The sequence below is a fragment of the Perca fluviatilis genome, chromosome 4, assembly GCF_010015445.1.
Source record: "Perca fluviatilis chromosome 4, GENO_Pfluv_1.0, whole genome shotgun sequence".
Classification (NCBI taxonomy): domain Eukaryota; kingdom Metazoa; phylum Chordata; class Actinopteri; order Perciformes; family Percidae; genus Perca; species Perca fluviatilis.
This window is the reverse complement of record NC_053115.1, coordinates 42,171,965-42,193,719: the sequence shown is the minus strand read 5'-3', so window position 1 is coordinate 42,193,719 and position 21,755 is coordinate 42,171,965. Positions and strand designations below refer to the sequence as shown.

The 21,755-nt window shown below is 43.3% G+C and overlaps 1 protein-coding gene across 1 annotated transcript in view; it reads left to right on the top strand.

Moving 5' to 3' along the window:
- fam83c (family with sequence similarity 83 member C) overlaps window positions 1–21,284 on the top strand; it is a 29,687-nt gene extending 8,403 nt beyond the window's left edge. Inside the window, exons 2-5 of the mRNA XM_039799041.1 lie at window positions 2,902–3,069; window positions 6,919–7,043; window positions 19,161–19,391; window positions 20,459–21,284. Coding sequence (XP_039654975.1) covers window positions 2,902–3,069; window positions 6,919–7,043; window positions 19,161–19,391; window positions 20,459–21,266 — 1,332 coding nt within the window. The 3' untranslated portion in view covers window positions 21,267–21,284. The remainder of the gene's footprint in view (window positions 1–2,901; window positions 3,070–6,918; window positions 7,044–19,160; window positions 19,392–20,458) is intronic.
- Window positions 21,285–21,755: the final 471 nt, after the last annotated feature.

Here is a 21,755-nt window from a genome sequence, read left to right as displayed (position 1 = left end):
AGGGGGGGGGGGGATGCACTGAGAGGGTTCAGACTATCTGGCATTTGCAGTTTAATGTGGCGGTCCCAGACATTGTGCACTGTGCTTGTACATTTAGTTTGAAACATTAAGTAAGTACTTTTGATTAATTGTTAAGTCTATAAAATGCCAGACAATTGTGTCCATCGTTGTCCATGTTGACATCCTCAAAATGTTCTCTCCAACCAACAGCCTCAAACCCCCAAAATGTTCAGTCAGCGGTGAGACCCAGTTCAGACGCAAGAGTCGCGACTCGACCAGTTGAAACTTGCAACGTGCTTTTACAAACAAGTTGTGAATATCTGTCGCTGTCATGTGACCCAGATAATATAGTAACACAAATACACAACCTATGTAGTGAACACCTCTTTATTATCATAATACAGTTTTTCGAACTGTGAACATGTAAACATGTAGAGGGTCAAAGTGCCAACAACGTGTGCGCACACACACACACACATACAGAGACGCACACAACCCGAACACAAACAAAGAGAGAGACACACACACAGAGACACACGCACACAAACGCAGAGAGACAGACACATAAACACAGAGACACACACACACACACACACACACACACACACACACACACACACACACACACACACATTCACCGACCAATAATCACTTATATAATTACAATTGGGCATATCCAAACAAAGTCTACAATTAGCAGTCATATGCCTTAGGACCTTAGCTAATGTTAGCAATTAATTGCGGTTACACATAGAGCTGGGTATCGTTCAAAATCTTTCGATCTGGTGCCAATTCTAATACCTCATTTTGGATGCCGGTTCCTAACTATACTTTTTTCGATACCATAGGTTTTAAAATCCATTTCAACATCAACAAAAATGCATTAAACACAAAGCTTTTATTTTCCACTTTAATTGTGAATCAAAACAGTTATTCTGATTCTGGTAAAACTGCTCACTCAGAGTAACATTAATAAAAGTGCCTTGCTTTGCAAGCGCAGCCTGTCAGTCAGTCATCAGGGCAGAGAAACCACCGTTGTGCCTGCTTGTCTAAGAGGAAGTGTAACGTCAACAGCACCGCGACCGCTTTCACCTCGCCATTAATATCATATCGCAGCAAACGCTGTCTGCGTCAAGTTTAGAAAAACTGTAACCACATTTGAAACCAACCGTGACTCTCTGTGACTTCAACAAAACTGCAGACAGTTTACAGTGTGTGTCGGTGTCGGTCGTAGCTCCGCTCTGTTTCAATATGCACAGAGGACAGATTTTTTTTTCGGTGCCATAAAAGTATCGATTAGTTACACAAAGAAACTGCGATTATTTAAAAGAATTGACAGTTGTACAATAATGTAATTAGTGTTACAGGCCTACATGAAACAGTGCTTGCTCTAACATCTCTGTAATGTCTCTCTAACGTCTCTCTAACATGTCTCTAACATGTCTCTAATGTCTCTCTAGCGTTTCTCTGTCTCTCTCACGTGTCTCTAACATGTCTCTAATGACTTTCTAGAGTGTCTCTAATGTGTCTCTCTCTAACATGTCTCTATTGTCTGTCTAACATGTCTCTATTGTCTCTCTAACATGTCTCTAATGTCTCTCTAACGTGTCTAATGTCTCTCTAGCGTTTCTCTAATGTCTCTCTAACGTGTCTAATGTCTCTCTAGCGTTTCTCTAATGTCTCTCTAACGTGTCTCTAACATGTCTCTAATGTCTCTTTAGCGTTTCTCTAATGTCTCTCTAACGTGTCTCTAACATGTCTCTAATGTCTCTAGCGTTTCTCTAATGTCTCTCTAACGTGTCTCTAACATGTCTCTAATGTCTCTTTAGCGTTTCTCTAATGTCTCTCTAACGTGTCTCTAACATGTCTCTAATGACTTTCTAGGGTGTCTCTGTGTCTCTCTCTAACATGTCTCTAATGTCTCTCTAACATGTCTATTGTCTGTCGAACATGTCTCTATTGTCTCTCTAACATGTCTCTAATGTCTCTCTAACGTGTCTAATGTCTCTCTAACGTGTCTAATGTCTCTCTAGCGTTTCTCTAATGTCTCTCTAACGTGTCTCTAACATGTCTCTAATGTCTCTTTAGCGTTTCTCTAATGTCTCTCTAACGTGTCTCTAACATGTCTCTAATGTCTCTTTAGCGTTTCTCTAATGTCTCTCTAACGTGTCTCTAACGTGTCTAATGTCTCTAGCTTTCTTCTAATGTCTCTAACGTGTTCCTAACGTGTCTCTAACATGTCTCTAATGTCTCTTTAGCTGCTTCTAATGTCTCTTAACGCGGTCTCTAACATGTCTCTAATGTCTCTAGCTTTCTCTAATGTCTCTTAACGGGTCTCTAACGTGTCTCATGTCTCTTTAGCGTTTCTCTAATGTCTCTCTAACGTGTCTCTAACATGTCTCTAATGACTTTCTAGGGTGTCTCTGTGTCTCTAACATGTACACTCTAATGTCTCTCTAACATGTCTATTGTCTGTCTAACATGTCTCTATTGTCTCTCTAACATGTCTCTAATGTCTCTCTAACGTGTCTAATGTCTCTCTAACGTGTCTAATGTCTCTCTAGCGTTTCTCTAATGTCTCTCTAACGTGTCTCTAACATGTCTCTAATGTCTCTTTAGCGTTTCTCTAATGTCTCTCTAACGTGTCTCTAACATGTCTCTAATGACTTTCTAGGGTGTCTCTAACGTGTCTCTCTAGCGTGTCTCTATTGTCTCTCTAACATGTCTCTATTGTCTGTCTAACATGTCTCTAATGTCTCTCTAGCGTGTCTCTCTAACATGTCTCTCTAGCGTATCTCTAATGTCTCTCTAACATGTCTCTCTAATGTCTCTCTAGCGTGTCTGTAACGTGTCGCTAATGTCTCTCTAACGTGTCTCTACTGTGTCTCCGTGCTGCTCCAGGTGATCGCCCTGGTGATGGACGTGTTCACAGACGTGGACCTGCTGTGTGACCTCATGGAGGCGTCCAACAAGCGCAAAGTCCCCGTCTACATCCTGCTGGACGAGAAAAACCTTGAGCACTTCACGGAGATGTGCTCCACGCTGGATATTCAGAGCTCCCACATGAGTGTAAGTACAGACGCTCAAATCTATAATGTTTCAGCTGGGGGACTCGGACAGAGATGGAGTTAAACCTTGGGGGCAGAGAATCAGAAATCAGAAAGGAGGTTATTGCCACGGTCGTTACATCACGTGGGATTTGCCTTGGTGATAGGTGCACACAGACATGGATGGTTGGATGGATGGATGGATGATAGATGGATAAATGGATGGATGGATGGATAAATAGAAGGATGGATGGATGATAGATGGATAAATGGATGGATGGATGATAGATGGATGGATGGACTTTGTTAATCTCAAACTGGGAAATGACTGTGTTACAGGGACATACACACATACAAATGTATGACTTCCCAGACTGGGTAGGGTACTGGAACTGGTTCTGGTTTTCCCATCTGACTTCCCAGACTGGGTAGGGTACTGGAACCGGTTCTGGTTTTCCCATCTGACTTCCCAGACTGGGTAGGGTACTGGAACCGGTTCTGGTTTTCCCTCTAGTGTCCCCCAATATTTCACTACCAAAGCGTGTGTGTTACATTTTCAACCTCAGCAGTAGAGCCGTCTCCACACCCAACGTCTAGAAGTCACACAGGACTGTTGGAGAACCGCAACGTGTGTGTGTGTGTGTCTGTCTGTGTGTGTTTGTCTCTTTGTGTCTGTCTGTCTGTGTGTCTGTCTGTGTGTGTTTGTCTCTTTATGTCTGTCTGTCTGTGTGTGTGTGTGTGTGTCTCTTTGTGTCTGTGTGTGTGTGTTTGTGTGTCTCTTTGTCTGTGTGTGTGTCTTTGTCTCTTTGTGTGTGTGTCTTTCTGTCTGTGTGTGTGCGTGCCTTTGTGCCTGTGTGGGTATGTGTGTCTCTCTTTTTGTCTGTGTGTATCTCTCTCTCTCTCTCTCTCTCTCTCTCTCTCTCTCTCTCTCTCTCTCTCTCTCTCTCTCTCTCTCTCTCTCTCTCTCTCTCTCTCTCTCTCTCCCTCTCCACAGAGCTTTGTTTAGACATCATTCACACCCTGATTTTATGTAACATTTTATTCAGAAAAACATGGAGGAAATAGATTATTTTTTAAAATGGCTTCTGACAGTGTTTTCTGATTTACAAAGTGTTAAAAAGAGATCTGAAATCCCCTCTGGAAAAAAAACCTCCAATATGTCAACAACATGAAACCTGGCTTTATCCAATGTTCACATTTCTGTTCTAGAAATGTATGCACATTAGCACGTTTTTAACAAGATAATGCCTCTTTTTCATATTTTAAAACCTCAAATATCCTCCCCATTCTCCTGCAGTGTCTCTATAAAGTCCCATCTCTGTGTGTGTGTGTGTGTGTGTGTGTGTGTGTGTGTGTGTGTGTGTGTGTGTGTGTGTGTGTGTGTGTGTGTGTGTGTGTGTGTGTGTGTGTGTGTGTGTGTGTGTGTGTGTGTGTGTGTGTGTGTGTGTGTGTGTGTGTGTGTGTGTGTGTGTGTGTGTGTGTGTGTGTGTGTGTGTGTGTGTGTGTGTGAGGACCGTGTGACTCGGTCTGCTCTCGCAGCATCAGCCACACCACAGATGTGTTCTTCACCGAGGACATGTTAACAGTGATGAATCATCCGCCACATCATGCAAATATTAAGTCAAAAGTCTCTGCACAGACATGAGCTGAAACCAAATGCTGACTGACTGAATGGATGGAAACAAACATGCAAAAGACCCAAATTTTGCACCAGCAACAATGACGTTCCAGATAACTTTTTTTTTTGGTGTGGAGGATATAAAAAGTATTTTTCCATCTGTTGTTCGGACACTCACTTCCCACCTCGCTACTTAAAAAAAATAATAATAATAAAACTAATTTCATTACTTCTAACAACAAAAAAATCCTTCCATGTTGAATAATTCCAGAGCTTGTTATGCGTGGAGCTCATTTGAATTTTCAAATCCTTTTTTAAGCAATTCATTTCACAAACCTCACATGCTCACTGTTTTGTAATTAAGGTTGCACCAACAGGTAGTCTGTTGTTAGATTTATAGTAAGGCAATTTATTTTTATAGCCCAATTCAGACACAAAGACAATGTCAAGGTGCTTTAGATAAGCACACACATACAAACTATGACAGGTCATAATGCAAATAAAGTTAAACAAACAGTAAGTTTAAGAGGGTTTAGAAGCATAGAAGTGAAGGCAATGATCCTCTCTAAATGAGCTCAGAGAAAGCAGAAAAGAATACCTAAGTGAAAAACTGGCTTTCTTCTGTGAGCTTCTGGTGCGTTCTTTTTGTCCACCGAAGTCGTTTTACGAGTTGTTTTCCGGAGTTACGACCCGGAAGTTTTAAAAAGAACGCCCCCGAGGTCGTATTTACGACTTGTCAAGTCGTCTGAACTCAGAGGACCCCGAGCTCACTTTCAAAGATGGCTACGTCGTGCATCACACGTAGTAAACATTGTGGTTATCTACAATTTTAACTTTTTTTTTTTTTAAAAAAAAACATAATTTTAGCACTGTATACTGCTACCTATAGGCATGTCTCTACAGTCTTATTAGGAGTTAAACATAGCACTGTATACTGCTACCTATAGGCATGTCTCTACAGTCTTATTAGGAGTTAAAACGCAAGCTGTATACTGCTACCTATAGGCATGTCTCTACAGTCTTATTAGGAGTTAAACATAGCGAAAGCTAAACAGCTGTATACTGCTACCTATAGGCATGTCTCTACAGTCTTATTAGGAGTTAAACATAGTGCTGTATACTGCTACCTATAGGCATGTCTCTACAGTCTTATTAGGAGTTAAACATAGCGCTGTATACTGCTACCTATAGGCATGTCTCTACAGTCTTATTAGGAGTTAAACATAGCGCTGTATACTGCTACCTATAGGCATGTCTCTACAGTCTTATTAGGAGTTAAACATAGCGCTGTATACTGCTACCTATAGGCATGTCTCTACAGTCTTATTAGGAGTTAAACATAGCGCTGTATACTGCTACCTATAGGCATGTCTCTACGGTCTTATTAGGAGTTAAACATAGCGCTGTATACTGCTACCTATAGGCATGTTGCTACAGTCTTATTAGGAGTTAAACATAGTGCTGTATACTGCTACCTATAGGCATGTCTCTACAGTCTTATTAGAGGTTAAACATGGCGCTGTATACTGCTACCTATAGGCATGTCTCTACAGTTTTATTAGGAGTTAAACATAAGCGCTGTATACTGCTACCTATAGGCATGTCTCTACGGTCTTATTAGGAGTTAAACATAGCGCTGTATACTGCTACCTATAGGCATGTCGCTACAGTCTTATTAGGAGTTAAACATAGCGCTGTATACTGCTACCTATAGGCATGTCTCTACGGTCTTATTAGGAGTTAAACATAGCGCTGTATACTGCTACCTATAGGCATGTCGCTACAGTCTTATTAGGAGTTAAATACCGCCTCATTAGTTATTTTGTAGCTTGTGCAGCTGAAGTTGGCTAGAGACGCTCGGTTGCTATATGACAACAACGGCTTTAAGCCGAGTCTTGAGCAGAAAGCAGAGCAGTAGCCTAACGTTAACGTTAATCAAAGCGTAATTTTCATGTATCAAACTGTGAAATATATGTGTGTAATATGTCAAGAACTGGGTGAATAGAATCCTAAATGTTACTAAAAATGTTACAAAAATCCATCTTTTCTCCAACTCGTAGTATTGTGTGACAAAAAGAACGCAACAACCCCGCGGTTATTCATTTTTCAACACGGATGTGACGTCACGCTCGAGCTACTAGTCGCGATTACAAGACAAAAAGAACGCGCCATTCCATGTTTGTGCGTTTGTGTTTCTAACCGTGACGTGTATTGTGAGTGTGTGTGTGTGTGTGTGTCTGTGTCTGTGTGCAGAACATGCGTATTCGCAGCATGTGCGGGGACACGTACTGCACCAAGAGCGGCAAGAAATTCACCGGTCAGGTCCTGGAGAAGTTCATGATCATCGACTGTGAAGAGGTCATCGCCGGCTCGTACAGGTTAGACACGCACACACGCACGTACGCACACACACACGTGCACAGACATGCAAAGACATACACATACATGCACACACACACACACACGCATGTGCACACAAGCACAGACATGCACAGACACACACATGCACACACGCACGCACAGACACACACACACAGACATGCAGACACACACACGAACATGCACAAACGCACACGCATACATGCATAGACACAGACAAACGCACGTACACACACACACACGGACACGCACACATGCACAGACACACAAACGCACGCACACACACTCAGACACCCACACACACACAGACAAATACACACACACACAGACACGTGCACACACACAGACAAACGCACGTACACGCACACATACACACACACAGTATCAATCATCATTTAGGAACCGGTATTGAAGTCTCTGTATCAGTATCAGTATGGGACCTTTCTGAATGGCCAACCCTATGCATAATGCTGCCACAATTGAATGTAGAAAGCCTGGAATAACAAAAGTTGACAGACTGACGATCAGTAAGGAGGTGTGTGTGGGTATATAAATAGGTGTCTAATCCAACAGCAACAGAGTCTGTGGACGGCTCTCGATTAGCATTTTGACCTTCACTTTGCATCCCGCCTGATAGACGGCACTTTCAGCGGGGGGGTGGTAGGAGGAAACCAGCTGAGCCCAGAGAGGCCGTCAGAGGTTTGCAAATGTGTCAGTGCGAAAGTGTGTGTGTGTGTGTGTGTGTGGGGGGGGGATTAACCTGTTCTGTAGCAAAGGAGGGTGCTACTTCACTGTCAGTGTGCCCTCACGCACGCACACACACATTTGCATTTTTTTCTATTCTATAGATTTGACCTGTGTTCCACGCCCTCTGACAGTATCAGACAAGTAAACCACAGTGTAGAAACACTGTATTTTATGGAGCTGAGAGGCAAACCGAGCTGTGAAATTCTGTGGAATTTGGCAACATCGTGTCACAGTGCATTGAAAAGAGCAGGCTGTTCTCAAGGACCGTTCGTACATGAAAAGTAACACAGTGTTATTCAAATGTGTTCTAGTATGTATCACATTCAGCAGCACAATGACTGCTGCTGTATGAGAGCGTGAAGATCCTCGTAGGGAGGAGGTCGGGGGGGATGTTTGGCTCCTAAAACACAGGGCTTTAAAGAGAGGGAGCAGTGTTCATGTCCCGGAAGAAGTTAAGGAGAAAACACAAGACTTTCACCCAGGAAACAGGTGTTCATGTCCTGAAGAAGTTAAGGAGAAAACACAAGACTTTCACTCAGGAAACAGGTGTTCATGTCCTGAAGAAGTTAAGGAGAAAACACAAGACTTTCACCCAGGAAACAGGTGTTCATGTCCTGAAGAAGTTAAGGAGAAAACACAAGACTTTCACCCAGGAAACAGGTGTTCATGTCCTGAAGAAGTTAAGGAGAAAACACAAGACTTTCACCCAGGAAACAGGTGTTCATGTCCTGAAGAAGTTAAGGAGAAAACACAAGACTTTCACCCAGGAAACAGGTGTTCATGTTAGGGCTGCACAATTAATCGAATTTTAATCACGATCACGATTTTGGCTTCCCACGATCAAATTTGCGTGATCGAGCGATATTTAAAATGCGTCATTCCGTTCATAGAACAGTTTTTGCAAAGCCAATCTAGCGCTCCATAAACCACTGTTTGATCACATGTCTCCATGAGCCAATCAGAGCTGTTCCCTGCCTGCACCGCGCAGCTTAGTTTCTAGATGTAGACAGTCACAGAGGACAGAGTAACGTGAGGAATATTCCACAACAGGTAGCAGTCGGTCATCATAAGCCGGTCACGATGTTTACCAGTTTACCAGTAAACGCAACGTTTTGTCCCGGCTGTGTTGTTTTCAGACAACAGCAGTGACCAGTGCTAGTTTGTGTCTTTTAGCTCATAGCTTTAGCAGCAGACTGTTGGACGTCCCGCTGTTGGAATCCTACAGTGAAATACAGACACACTACACTGTTTAGCTGTCAGCATTTTAGCCGTGTTTAATCCAGTTACTACTGTGGCTAACGGTAGGCTAACGCTACCTGCTGTATAACGTGTCATTAGTGTTTACTAGCGTGACATTCAGCGATGTTTATGTTGCCTCTAACGTGGGTTTCGGAGCATCAGAGCGTAACGCAGACATGTATGTGTCAGTGTAATGAGCCACAGAAATCCGCGTAGCTATTTCGTCTGGTAGATACCGGGCATCACATGGCTCGCGTTAACGTGAACAGAAAATTGCGTTGCCTGTATCTTTCACGGCAAACATGCATGTGTGGAAAGCGGTCGCACAACAGCTGAAATGGCATACTCCTTCACAGTATCCTTCAATAAAGGAGGAATGTAGCACAATATGGATGTATTAGTAGGAATGTAGCACAATATGGATGTAAAAGCAGTTATAATTATATAATTATGTGACAATAAAATTTTGTTTTGGCTAAAATCAACAAATAATCGTGACAATTAATCGTGATCTCAATATTGATCAAAATAATCGTGATTATCATTTTGGCCATAATCGTGCAGCCCTAGTTCATGTCCTGAAGAAGTTGAGGAGAAAACACAAGACTTTCACCCAGGAAACAGGTGTTCATGTCCTGAAGAAGTTAAGGAGAAAACACAAGACTTTCACCCAGGAAACAGGTGTTCATGTCCTGAAGAAGTTAAGGAGAAAACAAAAGACTTTTGGTGTCCACAACTCAAAACTATTCACTGTACTGTCAACGAGGAGAGAAGAAACTAGAAAATATATTCCCATTTCACAAGCTAACATCACACAAGTTTCACTGTTTTTATATTTTGTAAAAAATGGCTCAAACTGATTAATTTATTGTCAGAATAGTAAATTATTTCATAGTTGACAACTAATCAACTACTTTCTTGCAGTTCTTGGTAATGTCCCTTTATAATATTGTAGAGTTCATATTCACACATTCTATTTGTCACCTGACCCAGGTGTGTCACTAACTGCACCTTCTGATCCACTGTGCTCTCTGCCCTTTACATACACACACACACACACGCACAGACACACACACACACGCACACAGAAACATACATGCACAGACGCACATACCGACACGCACAGAAACACACACACACACACAAACATACTGTACATGCACAGACACACACATACATGCACACACACAAACATACACGCACAGACACACACGCGCACAGACACACACAGACACACAAAATCCCTTATAATATTGTCGAGTTCATATTGATACTTTTTTTTGGTCACCTGACCCAGGTGTGTCACCCACCTCACCTTCTGATCCCCTCTCCTCTCGGTGCTCTCTGCCCTTTGATCCTCTTCCCTTCCTCTGCTTCCTTGTTCTGTCAAATCCCGTCAGGTTGTTTCCTTCTGGTATTATTTTCTCCTGATAGGTTATCTCAGATTTGGCCTCAAATAGCTGCAGTGGAGTGTGTGTTTAGTTTTAAGGCGTGTGTGTGTGGAAGCGGATCGGGTCGAGTCGATCAAACCTGCTGCCTGTGGAATGACGGGCGAGGCCTGGAGCGGTGCCAGGTGGCTCGCTTGAGGCAAATATCTAACGCTTATCACCTGAGCACGCCTCTGCCTCCCGCCCTGTCTTCAAACGCCAACGCCACTGTGATATTAAACGCCGTGATAATGCGGTTTGACGCTTGGATACCCGGGGAGGGAACGCTGTTTGAGAAGCAAATAATAAACTGATTCACTGATATTTAGCAGATAACGACAGCTTTTATCTCATCGAAAAGCATATTTTTACACATGGCGGTTTGACCCTTTTTCAAATTCATATGTACGTACATGTTTTAATATTTCTCATACTTTTTTTTTTTTTTTTAGACAGTTATGAGCCAGATGCCACTCAGATTTGCCGTATCCACTTCATACTAATGTTCATATTTTATATTTAAAAGAAGGTATTGCAGCATGCATCTTGAGAATAATAATTATAATATACTTTATTCAAAAACAATCGCCTTTCAAAACCCAAGTTAGAAAGTCTTTGCACGAGGCAGCAAAATAAAATGTACAAAATCAAAAGAATATTTTCATAGTCAATTCTGTACATTAATAATTAATTAGACTTAAAACGACCCATTATAATGTAGTTTTTAGCAGATAAAAGGCTCTTATTTATTCAGTGTTTACAATGTGCGTACTTATGCTAAATAGTTGGTTCCTAACATCTTCCAAATGTGTGTCTTCACACATATTTCATTTTTGGGATGAATTCGTAACGAGTTTTTAACAGTTACGGGAAACGGCAGATTTATCTCGACCTAAACTATGAGCCACGTGTTATCGTCAAAGAGAGAATGGATTTATGAATGTCAAACACCACTTCATATGTCAGACCTGTTAGACGACCCTCTTCTCTTCGTGATAACTTTCATGATTGACGGTTTTATACCGTGAAAGGGGTGCTCGGATCAGATCTTTCTCTGAAATTTTCCCCGGAATTTAACTCTGGGTGAGTTGTGTGCGACATATCTGAGCCGTGAGTGATTTTTATCGCGAAATCAGAAAGCCGTCCTGCAGGTTCTCTCTGGCTGCTGTGTTTTTTTTTTTTTTAAATGCACTGCACGTGGAACCGTCTCTGCAGAGATTATTAAAAGCCCCGCGGGCAACACGTCGCTCTCTGGGAGACGTTAGAGCGAGTGTTGCAAAACAGGCCTGAGATAAGGAACTGTAGTTACTGTGTATGATGATGAACCACTTCATATTCTATAGGTTAATATCTGTCATTTTAGATTAGATTCAACTTTGTCATTGCACAAGGACAACCAGTATAAGGAAATGCAGTTTGACGTCTAACCAGTAGTATAATCATTAAAAGTGCTTTTCCTTTTATAGCTTAGAAAAGACATAAAACACAGAATGCAGTATGATCGTGTTAGTCCATTATTAAAGTGCATTAGCAAATAAAGTGCATAGAGCTCTGAGAAATCAGTCCATAGTCCATATAATCGTAGAGACAAAATACAGTGTGATCCTATATAGTGCATTGTTTAGGTGAATTAATAAAGTGCATCGTGATCAGAGGTAGTCAGTGATTTCTGATGATATTTTCTGATTCTGTGAACCTCGGTTATATTTCTAGAAGATTATAGGAGAAATCAAAGAAATCAAAGACACCAGTGTGTGTTTTTATTACAGCTGGGATTTGCGTTTAGGCTGCGTTCACGCTCACTGCGTCAAAATCGCAGGTCTTTCCATCTATTTTGAATCAGGGTTTGGTGATTTGGCTGCGGTGGCTGGGGGGCTGCGGGGGGGAGCTGGAAGAATGCAGCGGCTTGTGACAAAAAGTTGAAACGGATTCAACTTTGGGGAGATGAAGTCCGGATCAACGGAAGCACATTTGCAGGATAATTGCCTGACACCCTCACCTTCCGCTTTCTCTGTGCGTTGCTGCCCTTAAACTCTGTTCGCTTGGCGGCTTGTTATTCTGGAGATTTTGGGGCCCATTCATAACCGCAAACATCGATCTGGTGATTATTTTTCCGCAGGGTTGTGCAGCGGTGGGAGTGGCCCATAAACGCCCCTTTTGTGTGACGCCCTGTTGGGAGCGTGCCTATGTTCCCACAGCCCTATGTTCCCACATTTCCAAGATTTTTTTTCCAAAATTAGGCCCTATCTTCCCACAGTTCCTTTTTGATAAATTTGTATTCGGATTTTATTCCCCTAACCCTAACCCTAAAAAATGCTGTGGGAGGATAGGGCTTAAATTGAAGGGAAATGTAGGAACACAAGACCTAATTTTGAAAATGTCCTAGAAATTTGGGAACATAGGGCTGACCCCACCCTGTTGTGTTCTTTAACCCCCCAATGTAGCACAAGTAGACTTTATATTTCACAGTAACTGTTTTCCGTCGGATCGTTTATGGATCTCGACGTTTCCGAACGCACCGAAGGCAGCTTTATTTCACAGGAGAGAGAAACAAAAGAGACGGAGTTGGGCGCCCAGGTAGCTCACCTGGTAGAGCGTGCGCCCATATATAGAGGTTAACTCCTCGACGCAGCAGCCACAGGTTCGACTCCCTGACCTGCGGCCCTTTGCTGCATGTCATTCCCCATTTATCTCCGCTTTCATGACTTCAGCTGTCCTGTCACATAAAGGCCTAAAATGGCCAAAAAGAAAAGACCCAGAGGGACCGAGGAAACAGTCAGCTGTTCCACAAACTCCCAGGCAGTTCACAGCTTGTGTTTTTAAAACGTTCTTGTGGCAGAGATAGAGGCAGTGATGTTTCCTGTACGGGACTCTCACACCGCCTTAAACCACAACAATCTGATCCACGCTCACATGATTGGCCACTGCAGCGTGTCACAGGGTTGCGTTTCTCCAAAAGTTAAATCTGGCTCAACTTTTTCCATCTCCCACCAGCCGCCTAAACTCACTACCCCCTCCATTCAAAATAAATAGAAAGAGCTGCGTTTTAGAGGCACCGTCTGACTGCCGACGTAGACTTTCAGATCATCCCGTCTACAATTTTTAAAAAAAAAAAAAGGGAAACCCTTTGTTGTGTTCCACTGAGCTGTTTATAGTTTATAGTTTTCCCTTTCCTTTATTGTGTTATATATCTTTTTTGTGCATGTAATTTTACAAAGAGAAAAAGCCCAAATTCGTCCCCCCCCCCCCCCCAAAGGAACTTCACCAACTGCTCCAAACAGCTCTATTGTACTCCAGCCTTTACTTCAGAGACAAACGCTCGTCACTTTGTAACACATGTTATAATGCTCGCCTAGCTGCTAGCATGGCACGCCCTCATACTCTGCTTCTGACTGGCTAGTAGTCCTTACCTAGCTACTGTCAGGGCACGCCCTCATACTCTGCTTCTGACTGGCTAGTAGTCCTTACCTAGGTACTGTCAGGGCACGCCCTCATACTCTGCTTCTGACTGGCTAGTAGTCCTTACCTAGGTACTGTCAGGACACACCCTCATACTCTGCTTCTGACTGGCTAGTAGTCCTTACCTAGGTACTGTCAGGGCACGCCCTCATACTCTGTTTCTGACTGGCTAGTAGTCCTTACCTAGGTACTGTCAGGGCACGCCCTCATACTCTGCTTCTGACTGGCTAGTATTCCTTACCTACAGTGCCTTGCGAAAGTATTCGGCCCCCTTGAACTTTTCGACCTTTTGCCACATTTCAGGCCTCAAACATAAAGATATAAAACTGTAATTTTTTGTGAAGAATCAACAACAAGTGGGACACAATCATGAAGTGGAACGAAATTTATTGGATATTTCAAACCTTTTAAACAAATAAAAAACTGAAATATTGGCGTGCAAAATTATTCAGCCCCCTTAAGTTAATACTTTGAGCGCACCTTTTGCTGCGATTACAGCTGTAAAGTCGGCTTAGGGTATGTCTCTATCAGTTTTGGCATACCGAGAGTCCGCATTTTTGCCCATTCCTCCTTGCAAAACAGCTCGAGCTCAGTGAGGTTGGATGGAGAGCGTTTGTGAACAGCAGTTTTCAGTTCTTTCCACAGATTCTCGATTAGATTCAGGTCTGGACTTTGACTTGGCCATTCTAACACCTGGATATGTTTATTTGTGAACCATTCCATTGTAGATTTTGCTTTATGTTTTGGATCATTGTCTTGTTGGAAGACAAATCTCCGTCCCAGTCTCAGGTCTTTTGCAGACTCCATCAGGTTTTCTTCCAGAATGGTCCTGTATTTGGCTCCATCCATCTTTCCATCAATTTTAACCATCTTCCCTGTTCCTGCTGAAGAAAAGCAGGCCCAAACCATGATGCTGCCACCACCATGTTTGACAGTGGGGATGGTGTGTTCAGGGTGATGAGCTGTGTTGCTTTTACGCCAAACATAACGTTTTGCATTGTTGCCAAAAGTTCGATTTTGGTTTCATCTGACCACAGCACCTTCTTCCACATGTTTGGTGTGTCTCCCAGGTGGCTTTTTGGCAAACTTTAAACGACACTTTTATGGATATCTTTAAGAAATGGCTTTCTTCTTGCCACTCTTCCATAAAGGCCAGATTTGTGCAGTATAACGACTGATTGTTGTCCTATGGACAGAGTCTCCCACCTCAGCTGTAGATCTCTGCAGTTCATCCAGAGTGATCATGGGCCTCTTGGCTGCATCTCTGATCAGTCTTCTCATTGTATGAGCTGAAAGTTTAGAGGGCGCCGGGTCTTCGTAGATTTGTAGTGGTCTGATACTCCTTCCATTTCAATATTATCGCTTGCACAGTGCTCCTTGGGATGTTTAAAGCTTGGGAAATCTTTTGTATCCAAATCCGGCTTTAAACTTCTCCACAACAGTATCTCGGACCTGCCTGGTGTGTTCCTTGTTCTTCATGATGCTCTCTGCGCTTTACGGACCTCTGAGACTATCACAGAGCAGGTGCATTTATACGGAGACTTGATTACACACAGCTGGATTCTATTTATCATCATTAGTCATTTAGGTCAACATTGGATCATTCAGAGATCCTCACTGAACTTCTGGAGAGAGTTTGCTGCACTGAAAGTAAAAGGGGCTGAATAATTTTGCGCGCCCACTTTTTCAGTTTTTATTTGTTAAAAAAGTTTGAAATAGCCAATGAATTTCGTTCCACTTCATAATTGGGACCCACTTGTTGTTGATTCTTCACAAAAAATTACAGTTTTATATCTTTATGTTTGAGGCCTGAAATGTGGCAAAAGGTCGAAACGTTCAAGGGGGCCGAATACTTTCGCAAGGCACTGTAGGTACTGTAAGGACACACCCTCATACTCTGCTTCTGACTGGCTAGTAGTCCTTACCTAGGTACTGTCAGGGCACGCCCTCATACTCTGCTTCTGACTGGCTAGTAGTCCTTACCTAGGTACTGTCAGGGCCGCCCTCTGCTCTGCTTCTGACTGGCTAGTAGTCCTCCCCTAGGTACTGTCAAGACACGCCTCATACTCTGCTTCTGACTGGCTAGTAGTCCTTACCTAGGTACTGTCAGGGCGCACCCTCATACTCTGCTTCTGACTGGCTAGTAGTCCTTACCTAGGTACTGTCAGGACACGCCCTCCTACTTCTGCTTCACTGGCTAGTAGTCCTTACCTAGGTACTGTCAGGACACACCCTCATAATCTGTTTCTGACTGGCTAGTAGTTCCTTACCTAGCTACTGCACATTGCTATAACAAAGATGGAACAGGATGAGATGTCTCACTCTGTAGATAAAACAGAGAGCTCAACACACAGGGTGAAAAGAGGAGCTGCAGCAATGTGCAGTACAACAAAAATATGGTGTTTTTTGAAAATTGAACCATGTAAATCTATTCTGGTACAACCTCTAAATACAATTATGAACCTTAAAATGGGCATAATATGAGCACTTTAAAATAAGAAGTTAACTTAATCACAAAAGAGAGTTTACTGAGCACACTTGCAGTTTTTGAACACTGCCACTTCTCCCTAGACAAGTCTGATCCACGCTGACATGGTTGGCCACCGCAGCATGACGCCCGGTTGCGTTTCCCCAAGAGTTGAATTCTTCAGAACTTTGCTGCAGCCTAAATGCGTTTAAAAATGAATGGGCAGACCTGCGTTGTGTGAATGCAGGCTTAGCGATAAAGACATGCTTGGTTGTCTAAATGTAAGTAGCTCCATTTAAACACCATACTTCAACCGTCGTGATAACTTTTTAGTTAAAAAAGCTCCGTCTATAACCTGGGGCTCCAGGCATCATCTACAGATCCTGTCTGTTATTCTAAATATCAAATATGTTTCTGTAATTGGTCATTTGGGTTTTATTCCCCGTGTCTCAGGCCTGCTGGGTAAGACGTTGCTCCTCTCATTCTGTCTCTTCTGTTCTGCCACGTAGGCTTTATTTCTGCTGCTCAGTCAGGCGTCTCCGCGGTTCATGCACATGTTATGTTGTTGCTGGCTGATAAGCTGATAAGCTGAGTCACTGTGGTGACTCATCATCATCGCCCAGGATGTAGTTTGGGCTGATCTGCAGGTTTATCAGCTGGTAGGTGTACAGAGAGAATTTACACAAAGACAGCTGATAGTTTCCAAGTGTAGTGTCACATTTTGTGTTGCATAATTTCTAGTTTTATTGTCCGAGACCAACTGCACACTTTTAGAAACGCACAACGCTGCACACATTTTTCTATGAAATAAAAGTAAAACGTCTCTGATTCCAGCATGTTAAATCTGAATATTGTTCTAGTTCCTTCTCTCCTCTGTGACAGTAAACTGAATATCTTTGAGTTGGGGACAAAGCAAGACATTTGAGGACGTCATCTTGGGACTTTGGGGCAAACACTGATCCACATTTTTCACCATTTTCTGACATTTTGGAGACCACACAACTAATCCATTCATCCAGAAAATAATTGTTATAGTTGCAGCTCTTGATTGAGCATCTGGTCTGCCAAAAAGGCAAACAGTTTTTTCTAGGGCTGTCCTCCACTAAAGAAATTCTTAGTCGACTAACACACTTTTTTTTTTTTTTGACTAACCCATGAAAAAAAAGCATCAAATATGACTAATCGACTAAAGACATCTTAGTCGACTAAGATCAAATCGACCGATAAGTCGACTAATTGAGGGGGCAGCCCTAGTTCTTGAGCAATGACTCAATATTGAAACTACAAAAACAAATTAAGTGCGATGAACAGATGCTCGCACAATGCTTTGCTGACTTCCTGTTGGGTTTAGGGTATGGCTCCAAGAGGCTTTTTTTTGTAGGTCTGGTCATGATACATAGGCCTACCAAATTTAGTAGGGGGCGCTATCGAGCCAATTTGCCAAACCCAAGCCTGCGACCCTGTCAGATGTAAATTGACGCCAGTTATGATACGTGTCCAAAGCTTGATAACTTTCCGAGCACGTTTAGCCCCTCCAAAAATGCAATTCATTTGGTGGAATAGTAGGAATTCTATAAATTTTCATAGGGCCTTCGCCAACCGACATTCGTGCCCTAAAGAACATAAGATCTAAAAACACACCTGCAATTACTGCAGAAGAGAACGAAAAGGAGGTATTTAGCTGTGTTTGAAACCATTCTCACTTACTCATTGACTTTATTATATTTCATAACATTTTGATCACCACTGACGATCATGAATACTTGACGATAAGGCCGACATACAGCCAGGTACTAATAAGCTTAATGCTGCTAATGGGTATCGAAGAAGGAAACATGGACCACGCTTATTCAAAATCCAAATTTCAGGAACAGGAGTCTTCTTCTCCACCCAGAAAAAGAATAAGGATATTGAAAAGGGCAAGAGACCGGCTTTTTGAAGCGTGAAGGCTACCGTAGCTGTAATTCATACTTTGAACTGCGTGGCGCGAGAGAGTTGATTGCGATATATGATCTCAACGCTAGATGGGAGAAAAGCCCATACATTGGACTTTTTTAAGGAGTGAACCATAGAGGGAACGACCAAACAAGATTTCACACACTACATTGAAAACACTGTTGCGTCAGTGGATGCGCCAGTTATTTGTGTGTGTGTTCTTCTTCTTCTCCTCCGGGAAAACACAACCGCGTTGCATTGTGGTATACGGGAGTAAAATGTAGCGTAAATAGTATGTACACTCAAATTAGCAGTGCATTGTGCATTGTTATTTTATAGTGGACTATATAGTGAATGAAATTAACCGCGGAGAATTCCAACATCTCTACAAAATGGCGAAAACACAATATAGTGCACTCTTTATGTGATAGGGAACGGTTTCAAACACAGCTTTTGCAGTGGTGTAATGTATTGTAGTCGGTATACTGTACTGTATATTGGCCAGAATCTGCCTTTGGTGGAGGGGGCTATATCATAGTGGGGGGTCTGGGTGCCCTTCCCAAGGGAAGTTTTGAGCATCAACGACTTCATTTCCTGTATTCAGATAACTTTTATTCACCAATTTATGGTGGAAATACCTTTTATTTAGCCTATGTGAAGAAGAAAAATGCAGATGACAATTCAAAATATAATGGAAAGTATGTCGCGTGTCATTGGGCATTTTTAGAGGGTATATGGAAATCCTGGAGCTTTCTTAGTGGGTATACTGCATATCACGTAGACTACACCAATGAGCTTTCGAGATTGTAACCTTTAAAATGCCGTTGTGTCCCCTTCTCTAGCTTCACCTGGCTGTCGGCTCAGGTGCACAGCAACATGGTGATGCATTTCACCGGCCGGATCACCGACAGCTTCGACAGGGAGTTCCGCTGTCTGTACGCCGACTCGCAGATCATCGACTGCTTCTTCAACGCGGAGGAGGAGGGTATGCCCTACTACCCGTCATACCAGGCCATGATGGCCCCCGGCATGGGGCTTGGCCCGGTCATGGGGCTGGACTTACTCCCCGACAGGTACGAAGCTGAAGGCTGTTTTTTTTTTGCGTTTTTGTCAGTCTTGAGAGGCATGCTACATTCAAGATTTGTTTATTTGTCCCAAGCAAGCGGCAACTTCTGGGTCTGAAAAGTGAAGCCAACTCTTTGATCGCCTAAAAAGGTCTTGTTCAGCAAACCAAGCTAGCTAGCCACAGCTAGCGTTAGCTGGTAACTTAAAGGTGCACTATGAGTTCTGCATGACGTCACTTCTTTGACGTTCCAAGTAAATTCCAAACAAAACCGAGCAAGCTCGCCCCTCCCCCCATGTTTCTGTAACTGTCATGCCTAACTGACTGTCACTAACCCCCACCCCTCCCCAACCATCTTGTCAGTGACAGGCTGGAACGTGGTTTGTTGTATTTTGGTACACAGCCTGTGCCCCTAGTGTTTGTTTGACGTTTACGACCCCTGTGCGGTCTCCCGAGACCGGGCTTTTTCACAGTGTGTTCAGGGGGCAGGCAGCTAGAGGATCAAGGAGAGATGCCTACCATTTGAGACAAAAATGAAACAACGCTGAAACCACGCAGTAACTCATAGTGCACCTTTAGGGGAAAGTTATCCAATTTCTGTACTGCCGTAATCGCAGATGAATGGCACAAAGTGAAGTGAAAACACGGGACAACAGCCAAAAGCATTAGCATTGCTAAGCCTCTGTCTTGATTGACAGGTCCAAAAACTTAATCTATTGTCTATTTTAAAATAAATGTAAGCATCATTTACTAAATGAACCTCATGCTGTGTTGAAGACTTTAAACTAGCGATTGAGAACTTAAACTCATTATGAAAATATTTACTGAGGTAATAAATCAAGTGAGAAGTTGGCTCATTTTTCATAGAAACAGACTTCTTTTTGGAGCCAGTGGAGACGCCCCCTGCTGGAAATTAGAGAGAACGTAGCTTTAAGTTTGCTTCACTTTTCAGACCCGGAAGCTTCGTCCATTATTGTTACGGTCTATGGTTCTTATACAATATAAAATCTGTGGACTAATAGATTATATTTGATTTTAAAAAATACATGCTTATCTTTACTCTCCCTTCTCCTCCAGCCGGCAGAGGGACCGGGTGTGCTCTGAAAACTCCAGCAGCCAATCAAGTAACAGCATGTCCAGCGTCAAGGCGGCACCCGGGATGACGTCTAACACGGTCTACAAGGTCACTCAGACTCACGACACCAAGCCCAACAGCAACCCTCGCCTTAGCCCCGAGAGGAGAGGCGGAACCCTGACACCTCCGGGGCCGCGAGCCACCGCTAACGGGGGAGCCAATCACAGCCCAGGGATGGAGCGCCCGCCGCCGCCCTACGGTCAGCCAATGGGCGTCGAGTGGAACAAGCACAACCCAGCGGACGCCATTCGGGCAAATGTAGGCGGCGCCACCTCCAAGTTGCAGGGGTTGGGGTTGTACGAGCACAAATCGGGCATGTTCCACGGCGCCAGCACCCCCGTGTCAAACCTAAACCCCAAGACACAGACGCCTTCCCCGGGCAACGAGGGCAAACTCATCCCCAAACAGAGGACTCCCTCCAACCCGTTCATCAACAAATTCTCAGAAATCTTCCTGCCGCAGTCCAGCAAAGAGACGTACAACTTCCGGAGGCCGCCGTCCCCTCTCGGCAACCCGCCCTGGGGGGGACCGGACCTCTCGCAAAACGAGCCGGAGAGCCAGCAGAGCCCACCGCCGCCGATGTCCCCGGGCGTGGTGATGAGCCGGCACGACCAGAAGCGAATGACGCTGGGCCACAGCAAGCTGGACATGGTGAACCAATACAACAAGCTGAAGAACCGGCAGATCTACAGCCGCTTCGAGCTCAAGCCCAATTCAGTTCCAGTTGAGGGTGATTTCATCGGAAACTAAATGTGTGTTTAAAGGTTACCTGTGTTTTGGTTTGTTTTTCAACCTGGACCCTATTTCCCTATGTTTTTGTGTCTAAGCGACTGATGGGTACAACAACTTTTGACAATCTTTGGTGCAGTATTAACTGAGAAACAAGCTGCAATGTAACGTTAATGGGCAATTACACACCGTCAGTTTGCGTCCACTAAAAGTGCTGTTTTTGCCACTGACAGGCTCCTATTATTATTCTAAGTGTCAACATTATGGAAAGCATCCCTACAGAGATATAGACCTTTATGTTTAAGAGTACAACATTTTTTTAGGACTTGAAATGTCCCTGAAGTTGCTATTGCCAAACACACCAGACTCAATTTACATAAACTACTTTTATCATCGTAAAACACACTTCATTCAAAGTGGACAGAAACCAAATATCTAAATCCTAGCCTGGGATAACCCTGACGAACTTCCGGAAAATTTGAGATTTGCTCTGCAAGTCTGTCTGGCCAA